We start from the raw sequence: 12135 nt of genomic DNA, 5'->3' as shown, positions 1-12135 counted from the left end.
CCATCTTCTCCCATTCAATAAACTCCAGTGGCTCCCCATTACTGCCAGAATCAGGTTATATAAAATCATCTGTCTGGGTTTTTTTTTAGCCCTTCATAACCTGGCCCTTTCCTACCTTCTCTGACACTTTATTCCCTTCTACATTTACTCTGTTTTTCAGTGTCACTGACCTCCTTGCTTGTTCATTAAACACTAAATTAGCTATCTCAAGAGCTTGGAGTTCTGTCCCTCTTTATCTTTACCTCTTCTCTTCTCTGTCTTCTTTCAAGTGTCAGTTAAAGTCGCACTTCCTACAAAGGCCTTTCCCAGTCCTCCTTAACTTCAGTTCCTTTCCTTTGAGACTATTCTCAAATTATCCTGTATATATCTTGTTTGTACAAAGTTTATGTATGTTATCTCCTTCATTAAGTTGAGTATTGTTTTTTTTTTTTTTTTTTTTTTTTTTTTTTTTTTGTATCTCCAGCACTTAGCACAGTGCCTGGCACATGGTAGACATTTAATGAGTATTAATAGATTGACTGAATTGGGCCTTGATTTAGGAGAACTTAGAGCTGTAGCCTTTTGTAAGGGCCTGAGGGTCCCTTCCCTTTTATGCTGGCATTCTTGAACCAACCATTTATTCTGTTCCATTCTCCAAGTCTGAGCCCAAATCTTTACTTCCTCTCCTCTCAAAATTGATTTTACCTTGCTCTTAATTTTGGCCAGGCTATAACTCTAACCTTCAGGTGTTCTTAAGTCCCTAGTTAAGTTCTGATGCAACCGAGGGAAAAGGAAAACCCTATAACTCTTTCAGAAAGATCAAGGATAATTGTTAATTTTTGCCTCTCACTCCCTGGAATCTCAATCCAGTAAATTCCAAATCTCAATCCTCTCACCATTCCAGTACATCCTCATCTTTCACACTGCTACCAAAGTGATTTTCCTTCAAAACAAATCTGACTATATCATTCCTCTACTCAATAAATTCCATTACCCTAATGCCTCTAGGGCAGTGGTTCCCAAACTTTTTTGGTCTACTGCCCCCCCTTTCCAGAAAAAATATTACTTAGCCCCCTGGAAATTAAATTTTTTAAATTTTAATAGCAATTAATAGGAAAGATAAATGCACCTGTGGCCATCACCACTTCCCTGGATCACTGCAGCACCCACCAGGGGGCAGTAGTGCCCACTTTGGGAGTAAATTTCTCTGTTTAGCTTTAAGAGCTACAACTTTTGTATATTTCTTAGGGTAAAAGCAAAGGTTCCATCTAATCCCTAATTAATCTCAGAAGGCTCAGACATCTTAAATTAAATTAGTTTTTTTAAAGTAACTTAGGCAGGGGACAACTAAGTTACTTAGTGAATAGAGAGCCAGGCCTGAAGACTGGAGGTCCTGGATTCTAATCTGACCTCAGACACTTTCTAGCTATGTCACCCTGGGCAAGTCTCTTAACTTCAATTGCCTACCACTGGCCTGTCTTCTGCCTTTGAATGGATACCTAGTATTGATTCTAAGACAGAAGGTAAAGGTTTGTGTTTTTTTTTTTAAGTAAACTAGATATGAATAAATCAGTAGTTGGATGGATCAATTATATAAGATAAAGATGTGCCTCGAGTTAAATTAAAACAGCAACCTTGTTTAGAGCTAGTCAGTCCAATGGGAGAAGACTCTACATTTGGTACTGTAGATGACATGCCCCTGAAAGTGAATCACTTCTTTTTTAAAATTATTTTTTTAAACCTTTACCTTCCATCTTAGTAGAATTAATACTAAAGCTAGGCAATGGGGGTTTAAGTGATTTGCCCGGGGTCACACAGCTAGGAAGTGTCTGAGGCCAGATTTGAACCTAGGACCTCCTGTCTCTAGGCCTGGCTCTCAATCCACTGAGCCACCTAGCTGCCCCCTGAATTGCTTCTTCTTCCCTATTATCCATGTTTCTGGAAAAATTGGACTAATAGTAGACAATGCAACTAGTTGTGATTAGAGAGCCATAGTCAAAGAGAAGATCTCTTAAGAAAAGGCATCTGAGTATAGAAAAAGAATTGACCAGGTTCTAATTTTATATTAGCTCCAAAAGTTTGGAAGACTTGGAAGTCTCACTGGTAGCAGTATCCACTGAAGGCGGTAGCAATGTCTGATACAGTATTTGCATCAAGAACCAAAAGAGGGAGGCAGCTGGGTAGCTCAGTGGATTGAGAGTCAGGCCTAGAGATGGGAGGGAGGTTCTAGGTTCAAATCCAGCCTCAGACACTTCCCAGCTGTGTGATCCTGGGCAAGTCACTTGACCCCCATTGCTCACCCTTACCACTCTTCCACCAAGGAACCAATACACCAGGGGTCAGCAACGTATGGCTCTTTCTGCAGGAGCCATAAAGTCCATGTTTTTCAGGCGTTGTTACAGGAGCACACACTGTGAGCACTGTATGGCTCTCACGAAATTACATTTTAAAGAATGTGGCGTTTATGGCTCTCACGGCCAAAAAGGTTGCCGACCTCTACAATACACAGAAGTTAAGGGTTTAAAAAAAAAAAAAAAAAGGACTAAAAGAGGCATCAGGAACAAGGTAGCCACATCAGGGAAAGGTAACAGCAAGACTACAAGGACATTGGCTCTGATAACCCAGAAGAGATGTATATCTAAAGATAACTCAATGAAGATCCCATGAAGAATTTCCAATAACCTATATTTGTGAGTAATTCCTTTATCACACAGATTCCCTCTATGTGTGCCTCATTACCAATTCTCCACATAGAACTTATTTATGCAGGGAAAGAGGGCATCCCAGTGGGGGTGTTTGTTTCTGTAACAATTATCCTTGCTTTCCTTTTTTGTTATTTCTGTAATAATTATTGTTCGCTATATCTATTTAGAAAATATCCTTTGTAAAAACTAGTTAAGATTGACTTATATATTCAATGGAAAGCATAGTGGTGGGGACTCATGGTGACAAAATTTGAAATCCTTAGAAAGAATAATAGTAGCAGCCCCTTTCTAGATATTAACCAATCTGAGCAGATGTTTAGAAAGTAGCCCTAAGGGGAGGTTGTATTTGAGTAATCCTCATTCTTAGAAAATGACAAAATCAAAACCATAACAACAAAGGCAAAAATTAAATACATGTGTATGGCAAAAAAAGCCAGCATTAAGCTGACAGAGAATTTACTAAAAGAGTGAAACCAGCTTCATCTAGTTTCAGTTGATGGAAGTCAGACTTTCTGAGTAAGCCTAGTATTGGTAGAAGCACATAGGCATGACTAATGCTACATTATAATAAAATCATACTGAAACTATGGCTTGACTCAAGTCATTGGCATACCACTGTAACTACTTTGTATTTATTCTCTTTATATTTATTCTGTGTGTGTATATATACATATATACATAGTTATATTTATACATATAGACTGTATATATCATGTATGTACACATTCATCCCTACCATTAGAATGTAAATACCTTGAGAGTGGGGAATATTTCAATCTCTGTATTTGTATTTTCAGCACCCAACATAGTGCCAGGCACATAGAAGGCGATTAACAAATGTGTATTGAGTAGTTGATAAACCCATCCCTAGAAAATCCAGTTTAAGTGCTACCTCTTCTATGATGCTATCTTTGATTACTCCAGAACTCCTTGATTTTTTTAATTAATCATTTCTATGTGTATGTATATGTAAATATAAATGTAGTATCTTATTATTTTGAATTGTACCTATCTTTTATTGTTACCTTATTATTGTAAATGTACATTTTTTTTGAATTGTACCTATCTTTTATTGTTACCTTATTATTGTAAATGTACATTTTTTTTCCTCCCAAGTGATTTTATAAACTCCTTGAGGGGAAGGACTGGCTCTCATATTTCTTTTGAATCTTCCATAAGGCAAGTACTGAGTATTTGCATGCTCAGTAAATATTGTTTTTAAATGTTTTCATTCCATCACATTAAAAAAAATTTCTTTTTAAACCCTTACCTTCTGTCTTAGAATCAATACTGGGTATTGGTTCCAAGGCAGAAGAGTAGTAAGGGCTAGGCAATGGGGGTTAAGTGACTTGCCCGGGGTCACACAGCTACTATCACATATTAAAAGTTTAAAATTTTAAAGCAAAATTAATAACTTCTTGCATTTCTCACATTATTTAATACTATTACTAGTCTTACTGCCTCTAGACCACTGGCAAATTTTAGCTGACTATATATGGTTTGTTTTCTCTTTTTTTCTAAACAAACAAATATTTATTAATTCTAAAAGGGACAAGCCAGTCGACAAAGAGGCAGTACACAAATTGGAAGAGGAAGATTTTTAAACTAAAATTTAAAATTCTGAAATTCACTTAGGATCAAAGACATGGATTTCATGTTTCTAGGTCAACTGAAAAATGTTTCTATGGACTTTTTTTTGTAACCACTAAAAATAAAATAAAGCTGACCTTCCATCATCAAGAATCAACAAGGACAGGGAAATCAGGAAATTAGAATTTCATAATTAAAATAAATTGAATTTTAGCCCAGATTTTAACTTTTTGTCTCTTTCTGCCTAACTTTTCATCAAGAACTACTCTGAAATTCTGATCTCCTACTCCTTTTGACTTCATTCCCCTAACCATTAAAATAGCCAAAGAGAAAAAGCAGTAAATAGGGGCAGCTAGGTAGCTCAGTGGATTGAGAGCCAGTCCTAGAGATGGGAGGTCCTAGGTTCAAATCTGGCTTCAGACACTACCCAGCTGTGTGACCCTGGGCAAGTCACTTAACCCCCATTGCTTAGCCCTTAACATTCTTCTGCCTTGGAGCTAATGCACAGTATTGACTCCAAGATAGAAGGTAAGGGAAAGAAAGAAAGAAAGAAAGAAAGAAAGAAAGAAAGAAAGAAAGAAAGAAAGAAAGAAAGAAAGAAAGAAAGAAAGAAAGAAAGAAAGAAAGAAAGAAAGAAAGAAAGAAAGAAACAAAGAAACAAAGAAACAAAGAAACAAAGAAACAAAGAAACAAAGAAACAAAGAAACAGCAGTAAGAAAAACAAAAGATCCATCCACAAATTAGATAAGTATTCATATAATTGAGATTTAGTGATTCTGAGAGACTAGATTCCTTCCCCCCCCCCCACTATACCTCCTTGAAAAGTAATCCCACTAATTATCAAATGCTAGATCACATGTCAGATTGTAGGATCCAAGCTTTAGAGATGGGAGGGATTTTAAAGGTCATCTAGCCTATATCTCTCATCTTACCAACAAAGAAACTGAGACTTAGTGAATTGCCCATGGTCACACAGTGTAAGAAGGATTTGAACCCAGATCTTCCTGTCTCTGGATCCAACCATCTATCCACTATATTATGTTGTCACTCTAGAAAAAGGCTTTGCCTAGGTAGGATTTTTTTTTCTAGAAATTCACTTGGAAGTACTCCCCCCCCCCCCCATTCATATGTTCAATGATTATGTTTTTAGCAAAACTATCTCCAGATATGGGGAAGTTATAGGATCACAGATCTAATTGTAAAAGTAAGCTTAGATGTCTAGTTTGATTCCATTTTCAAGTGAAGAAATTAGAGGGTGAAGAGAAGTTAAAAGACCTCCCAAGATCATACAAGTCATAAGGTGGATTTAAATTTGGGTTCTCTGAATGGGAACCTAGAACTCTCTCAATTGCATCCTAGTTGCCCAGTTTCATTCAGATCCACAGATCATGCTTTGGCTTCTCACCCCCAAACGTAGCTTTCTTGTGAAAAAACTTCCAAGGGATTCCAGATTTGGAGTGATTCGAATCCTACTTATCAAATTCCAAGAAGAGAGGTGTTTCTTGAGGGCAAGGACATCAAAGGAGATGAGATCATTCACCTGTGGCTACATTTGTGCTAGTGTAATGCAAAAGTTAAAGGAACTATGATGCTTTGGCCCAAAGTTCAAAATGAAAAAAATAAATAAAGGACTAGTAGATATACAATTTCAGGTAAAATAATAAGAAGGTAGTATGGTTGGCAGAGCATTTTTAAGAGGAGAAATGAGGATGTGGAACAACCAAAGGAAAGAAGATAGTTTCAGCTGTTAGCAGGAGTGCAATGCTATGCTGTCTCCTGCCTTCTCCCTGTGCTCTCCCTCCTTTAGTTCTAGCATTATCCCATTTTATTCTGAAGCTAAAAGATACCCTTTTTTGTTCTCTGATTCTCCATTCCAAATGCAGAAAGGATTGTGACAGGCTGGTAGATCTTCAGCAGGTCCCTCATCCTCAGGTCTCGAGCAGTCATGGAATAGTTATTAGCAATGGAATCACTGGGACCTCGGTAGTAGTTTTGGTCCTTGAATGGCACAGACTTAGTCCATGACATCCTTTGCATCAATGGAGGATAAAAGCTGTGTGACATGACCGTCTACATTTGGAGAAAGCCAAAAGAAACATAATAGTAAAACTCATATTTACAAAGTACTTTACATAGTATGTAAGATCCTTGAGAGCAAAGACTAATTTTTCTATTTATATCTCTAGTGCTTTGCACATGGAAAGCATTTAATGTGTCTTTTCATTCATTTATTCAGGCCAGGACCACACTTTGTTGTTCATCTATTATTCTTTTTCCAACCATTCGTGTCCTTTCCTTGACTTTCTTTTCCTCCTATAAGCCAATTGGTTTTACAAGGTCCACAATAGGCCTTAATGTATCAAATATGGAAGCTTAGCATCTCTTATATGAATCATCTTCCTCAAAGAAAATAGCAATTCCATCGTTTCTAGTAGAGTAAGGGGAAAGAGTGCTGGGTCAGAAGTCAGAAGTCAGAAGCATTATCTACCTTGACCTAAAAAGAGAATTGTGCAAATTAAATAAGAAAGAGCTTGGAAAGTCAAGCCCTATATAAATATAGGTATTATTACTATGGCATATTTTACAATGCCAATAGATTTGGTCTTAATTAGATATATCAGAACAAGTATATTGGCCAAGGTCTTGAGTACCCAAGTGCCTAGCCCAGTGCTTAATCAACATTTATTGAATTTATGAGTTGAATGGTTGACCCCATTGGAATATAAATTCTCTTAAGCCTGGGGCTATTTATTGTTTTTCTATCTCTAACCAGCATCTAGCACAGTAACTTGTCCATAACAGGCATTTAACAAATATTTATCCAATTGAATGGGAGAGAAATTTCTTGATCATATGACAAGTATCTAGAGCTGTCACTTCCAAATTGACAACAAAGCTGTTCAGAGGACCATCATTATTTCTGGAAATAGCACTGATGAGCAAGTGTCATTAGTGATGTGTATGAACCCTTGCTGCATTGCCTGTGGGTCTAGCTTGACAACTCAAAAAAGTGAAAATAACCTCTGGGTCCCTGCACATCATCTCATCACCCTCAGGGGGAAAAAACCCCAGTACTTCCACAAACAGACCTTATAAAGATCAGAAGGTTCTTCATTGACAGATCGAGGCAGAGGTGGCAACTCTGGTCGCTTCCTAGAGTGGCTCATGTGATGCATGGAGTCATTTCTGGTGGACTGCAGAAAATAAGAACAAAGATTCTTTTAAAGGACTGGAAAATGTTTGCAGCACTCTAGCTGGTAGGTGGAGGAGGGAAAGGAGAGAGGGAGGAATAAGACACAGGCACATTACCATTAAGAATTACAAACATTTGGCTTAGTATGTATTTTTATTTTTAAATCCCCTCTTTCAAGGTTCTTCAGAGAAGATCCTTCAGAAGATCTGTTTGATCTCTGTATTTATATTTTATACTCATGTTGGTTAATGGAAGTTACTGCCAGAAAGAATCTAAATTTAGAGGTATCTTCCAGGATTTGAAAAAGCAAAGTCAGGAGCTGACCCTTTCTATTTTATTTCTCCCAAATTTATGCAGCAGGATAAAAGGTCAAACTCAATTTTCTCCTCCGGCTATTCTCCTATGACTATCCTTCCGTTTTCAATCAAACTCCTAAAAAAACTATACTCAGAGCCATCATTCACTCTTCTCAACTGTTTGCAAAGTATATTCTGACTTTACCACTCAACTGAAACTCAACAATATCTTTTTAATGGATTTTTATCAATATCTTTTATTTGTATATCAACTAAAATTTCCTCTGTATCCATTCCCCCTTCCAGAGAATTATCCTTGAAAACAAACCAAAGAAGAAGAAGATAAGAAAAACAAATTCTGCAAAATCTAGTCAACTCATAGAAAAAAAAAACCCGACATTATATTCAATGTTCCACATTAGTGGACACCCCATTCTACCAACTTAAGAAAAGGAAGTATTTTATCATATCTTTTTTTCGACCGATGATCTCTTTATTTTTTATTTTTTTAAATCCTTACCTTCTGTCTTAGAATCAATATGATGTGTTGGCAGATAGTGGTAAGGGCTAGGCAAGGAGGGTTACACATCTAGAAAGTATCCGAGGCCAGATTTGAACCTAGGAACTCCTGTCTCCAGATCTGGCTCTCACTTCACTGAGCCACCTAACGGCCTTTAATTGTGCTTTCTGATGACCTTTCCCCAAGTCTTCCATTTTAAAAAAATAAATCCTTACCTTCCATTTTAGAATCAATACTAAATATTAGTTCTAAGGCAGAACACTGGTAAGGTCTAAGCAATAGGGGTTAAGAGACTTGCCCAGGGTCACATAGCTAGGAAGTATCTTAGGCCAGATTTGAACCCAGGACCTCCCACCTCTGGGCCTGGCTCTCCACTAAACCACCCAGCTGCCTCCATGTCCACATCTTTCTTGATCTTTTTGCTGCATTTGACACTGTTGACCACTTTCTACTCCTAGGTACTCTTTTTTCTGGGTTTTTGTGACACTGATGTTTCCTACCTGTTTGACCACTCAATTTCTATTTTGCTGCCTCATCATCTATATCACACCCCATAATAGTTAACACTCCCCTTCGCTTTATCTTAAGCCCTCTTTACATTTTCTCTTAGTGTCCTCATCAGCTCACATGGCTCTAGGTATCATCTCTATGTAGATGATACATATACCTGTCAAGTACCAGCCTCTCCCCTAAGGTTCAACCCCATATCACCAAATGTCTATTGAACATTTTAACTGGAAATGTCCTATAGGCATCTTATACTTAACGTATCCAAAATAACTCACTTTATTTTCCCCCAAAGCAATCTTCTTCCAAACTTCCTTATTTTTGATGAAGCCATCAATAGTCAGAAGTCAATAAAAAATGTATTAATTATCTATTACGGACCAGACATTGTGCTAAATTCTGGGCATACAAAAAGAAGCAAAGACAATGCCTACCCTCAAGGAGTTACAATCTAAATTATTTTAGAACAACAAGCAAACAAATAAAAACAAGCTAGAAATAATTAAAAGCGAGGAAGCATTGGAATTAAGAGGGGTTCAGAAAAGCTTCCTACAGAAGATAGGATGTTAGTTGGAACTTAAAGAAAATCAGGGAAGTCATCTGGGGGAGATGAAGAGGGACAGCATTCCGGCATTCACCACCATTCTTCCAGCCCAGTAGGTTTATTACCTGGCATTATTCAACTCTTAATTCTCCCTGACCCAACATATCTATTAATTGCCAAATCTTGTCATTTCTCCACAATATCTCTTGCATCTGACTCCCTTTCTTCACACAATCTTCACCTTAGTTTAGACCTGTGTAGTTTAGAAAAAAATCTTGAACCCTTTGACTCCATCTCCCAAAATTCCTTCTTCCCTTTTCATTTACATGCATCTTTACGTTACTGTTTATATAGTTCTGTAAGTTCCTCCCTCGCTCTCTCTTCCATGTGAATGGCTTGGGTGAGCTCCCTCTGGACTCTAGCCTTTTTAGTTTTCCCTTTTGCTTCAAGTTAAATTTAATAAATCTTATTAAATATAATACATGGAATATTGGATATTAATTTTAAAATCTACAGTCCTCATCAATCTCACTTAGACTATAACAATGCCCTCCTAAGTGGTCTCCTTGACTTATCTCTTCCCATTCCAACTCAGCTTCCAAATAGTTAGTAAAGTGATTTTTTCCTTAAGCATAAGTCTGACCATGTCACTCTCTTACTCAGTGAACTTGAATGGTTCCCTATTGCCTATTTGCTGTTGTTGTGCCATTTCACTGATGTCCCATTTTTTGTGATCCTTTTCAGGCTTTTCTTGACAAAGATACTGGAATGGTTTGCTATTTCCTTCTCCAGATCATTTTACAGATGAGGAAACTGAGGCAAATAGGATTAAGTGACTTACCCAGGGCCACTCAGCTAGTGTCTAAGGCTAGATTTGAACTCAGGTCTTACTAACTCTGCATCTGCCTCTCTACCATACTACCTAGTTGCTCTAGGTTCCCAGTTGCCAGCTTTTAAAGCCTTTCACAATCAGGACTATATTTTGAGCTTTGATATGTATTACTAATTTTTCTGCACTCTAGAGTACTAGCCTTCTCTGTTCTTCACCTGTAGTATCCCATCTCCCATTTCCATACTTCTGGATTGGACATCCCTTATTTCTGGAATATACTCTCTCCTTATATAATCCCTCTCTTCTTTCAAGACCCACTTCAAGCATGACCTTCTATAGGAAGTCTTTGCTTTTCTCCTCAATTTCAAATTCCAATCCTTTTCCATCTTATAATTAACTGCTTGAATTAATTAACTGTATCTATGATATTCTTTATCTATTTGTAAATGCACTTCTTATTTCCCCATTAGAATGAAAGTTCTTTGAAAGTAGAGATTATTTCTTCTTCTTTTCTTAAAATTCCTAGTACCTAGGATAGCAAGTATTCACAAATGTTTGTTGATTGATAGATAGGGAGAGCTGGGCACACATCTCCCAAATGATTCCCTCTATAGCCAATTCTAATTGAGGCTGAAGGTCTGTCTGTCTACAGTGCCTTGTCTCTCAATCTGAAATATGATTAAATGGATTGGTTTTTAAATTATAAAACTGGTTTTATGTTTCACACATGCAATGCCTCTAATATTTAGCTGTCGTTTTGTCAATGTGGATAATGGATTTGTCAGCACAGGTTGTAACCTTTACAATTTAATAAGCAGTCTTTAGCATTTTCTGAGACTAAAAAGTTCATTCTTCTGTAGCCTACCTGGTCATGAGACTCTCCAAATTTCATTAGGCTTGTCATCTAATGACAAGCATTAAATCCAACTGAAAAGCCTTGGTATATTGGTAGGACCTCTTAAACTCATGCAATATTGGCATAGACTTTGAGAATACAAGACCAACTTCATACCACCCTGAATCCTCAGAGTAAGACATTAATAGAAAACATCCCTGATTCTGAGTTTGCTTGAGAGTATTTTAGGTGGCCTAGTAGTGGATAGAGTGCTGGGCCTATAGTCAGGATGAATGGCAAATCACTCCAGTGTTTTATCAAGAAAATCTCCAAATGGGGTCACAAGAGTAGGACATGGGGGATAGGAGTGCAGCTGGGTTGTTCAGTGGTTTGGGAGCCAGGTCCTGGGTTCAAATTTGACCTCAGACACTAGTTGAATGACCCTGGATAAGTCACTTAACCCCCATTGCCTAACCCTTACCATTCTTCTACCTTAGAATATTGATTCTAAGTCAGAAGGTAAGTTTTTTTAAAATAGGATATGATTGAAAAAACAAATAAATGACTGGATAATTTATCTATACCTATCTGTCTATATGTGTTTGTTTGTATGTATGTATATAGGTATATATACATATATATACATATATGTTGAGGGTTGAGTCTTTCTCATGAATTATATAAAGAATTTACAATCCAGGCCACATGTGCTAAAATGGCACACTTGGCTATGGCACATAGGCCAGCTGATGCTTGCCACTTTAGTGTCTAGAAAAATAACCAACCACTAAGCTACCTCCTCCAGAAAAGCCCTAGATCACAACCTCCCAAACCCCAGTCACATATTTGGTATATCTCTTCTGAAAGATTTCTGATCGCTGTAACTCCTAAAGCAAAACCATGCAAATAATTTGCAATTTTAGAAAATCTTGAGCTTTTCTTAGCAGAATGGAAGTGGTACTATTTATCCGGCCTATTTCTTTCCATTTTTGAGTGCAGAGACCTGCAGAGATGGACAAAACATGTCTGTTTCTCTGTTATCACCCCTAATGTCAGGCAGTCAAGAATTCAATATCTCATAGTATTTTCTCTCTCTCTCTCTCTCTCTCTCTCTCTCTCTCTCTCTCTCTCTCT

At 37.4% G+C, this 12135-nt stretch overlaps 1 protein-coding gene across 1 annotated transcript in view; it reads right to left on the bottom strand.

Annotated features, from left to right (window-relative positions):
- The window catches only part of DNAH3 (dynein axonemal heavy chain 3), a 218215-nt gene that overhangs the window by 204698 nt on the left and 1382 nt on the right, over positions 1 to 12135 (bottom strand). The window contains exons 2-3 of the mRNA XM_044657457.1: positions 7364 to 7468; positions 6122 to 6344 (exon numbers count right to left, since the gene is read on the bottom strand). Of these exons, the coding sequence (XP_044513392.1) occupies positions 6122 to 6344; positions 7364 to 7468 (328 nt within the window). The remainder of the gene's footprint in view (positions 1 to 6121; positions 6345 to 7363; positions 7469 to 12135) is intronic.

The sequence above is a fragment of the Gracilinanus agilis genome, chromosome 1, assembly GCF_016433145.1.
Source record: "Gracilinanus agilis isolate LMUSP501 chromosome 1, AgileGrace, whole genome shotgun sequence".
Classification (NCBI taxonomy): domain Eukaryota; kingdom Metazoa; phylum Chordata; class Mammalia; order Didelphimorphia; family Didelphidae; genus Gracilinanus; species Gracilinanus agilis.
The sequence above is the reverse complement of the archived record's forward strand: the minus strand, read 5'-3'. Positions and strand labels throughout refer to the sequence as shown.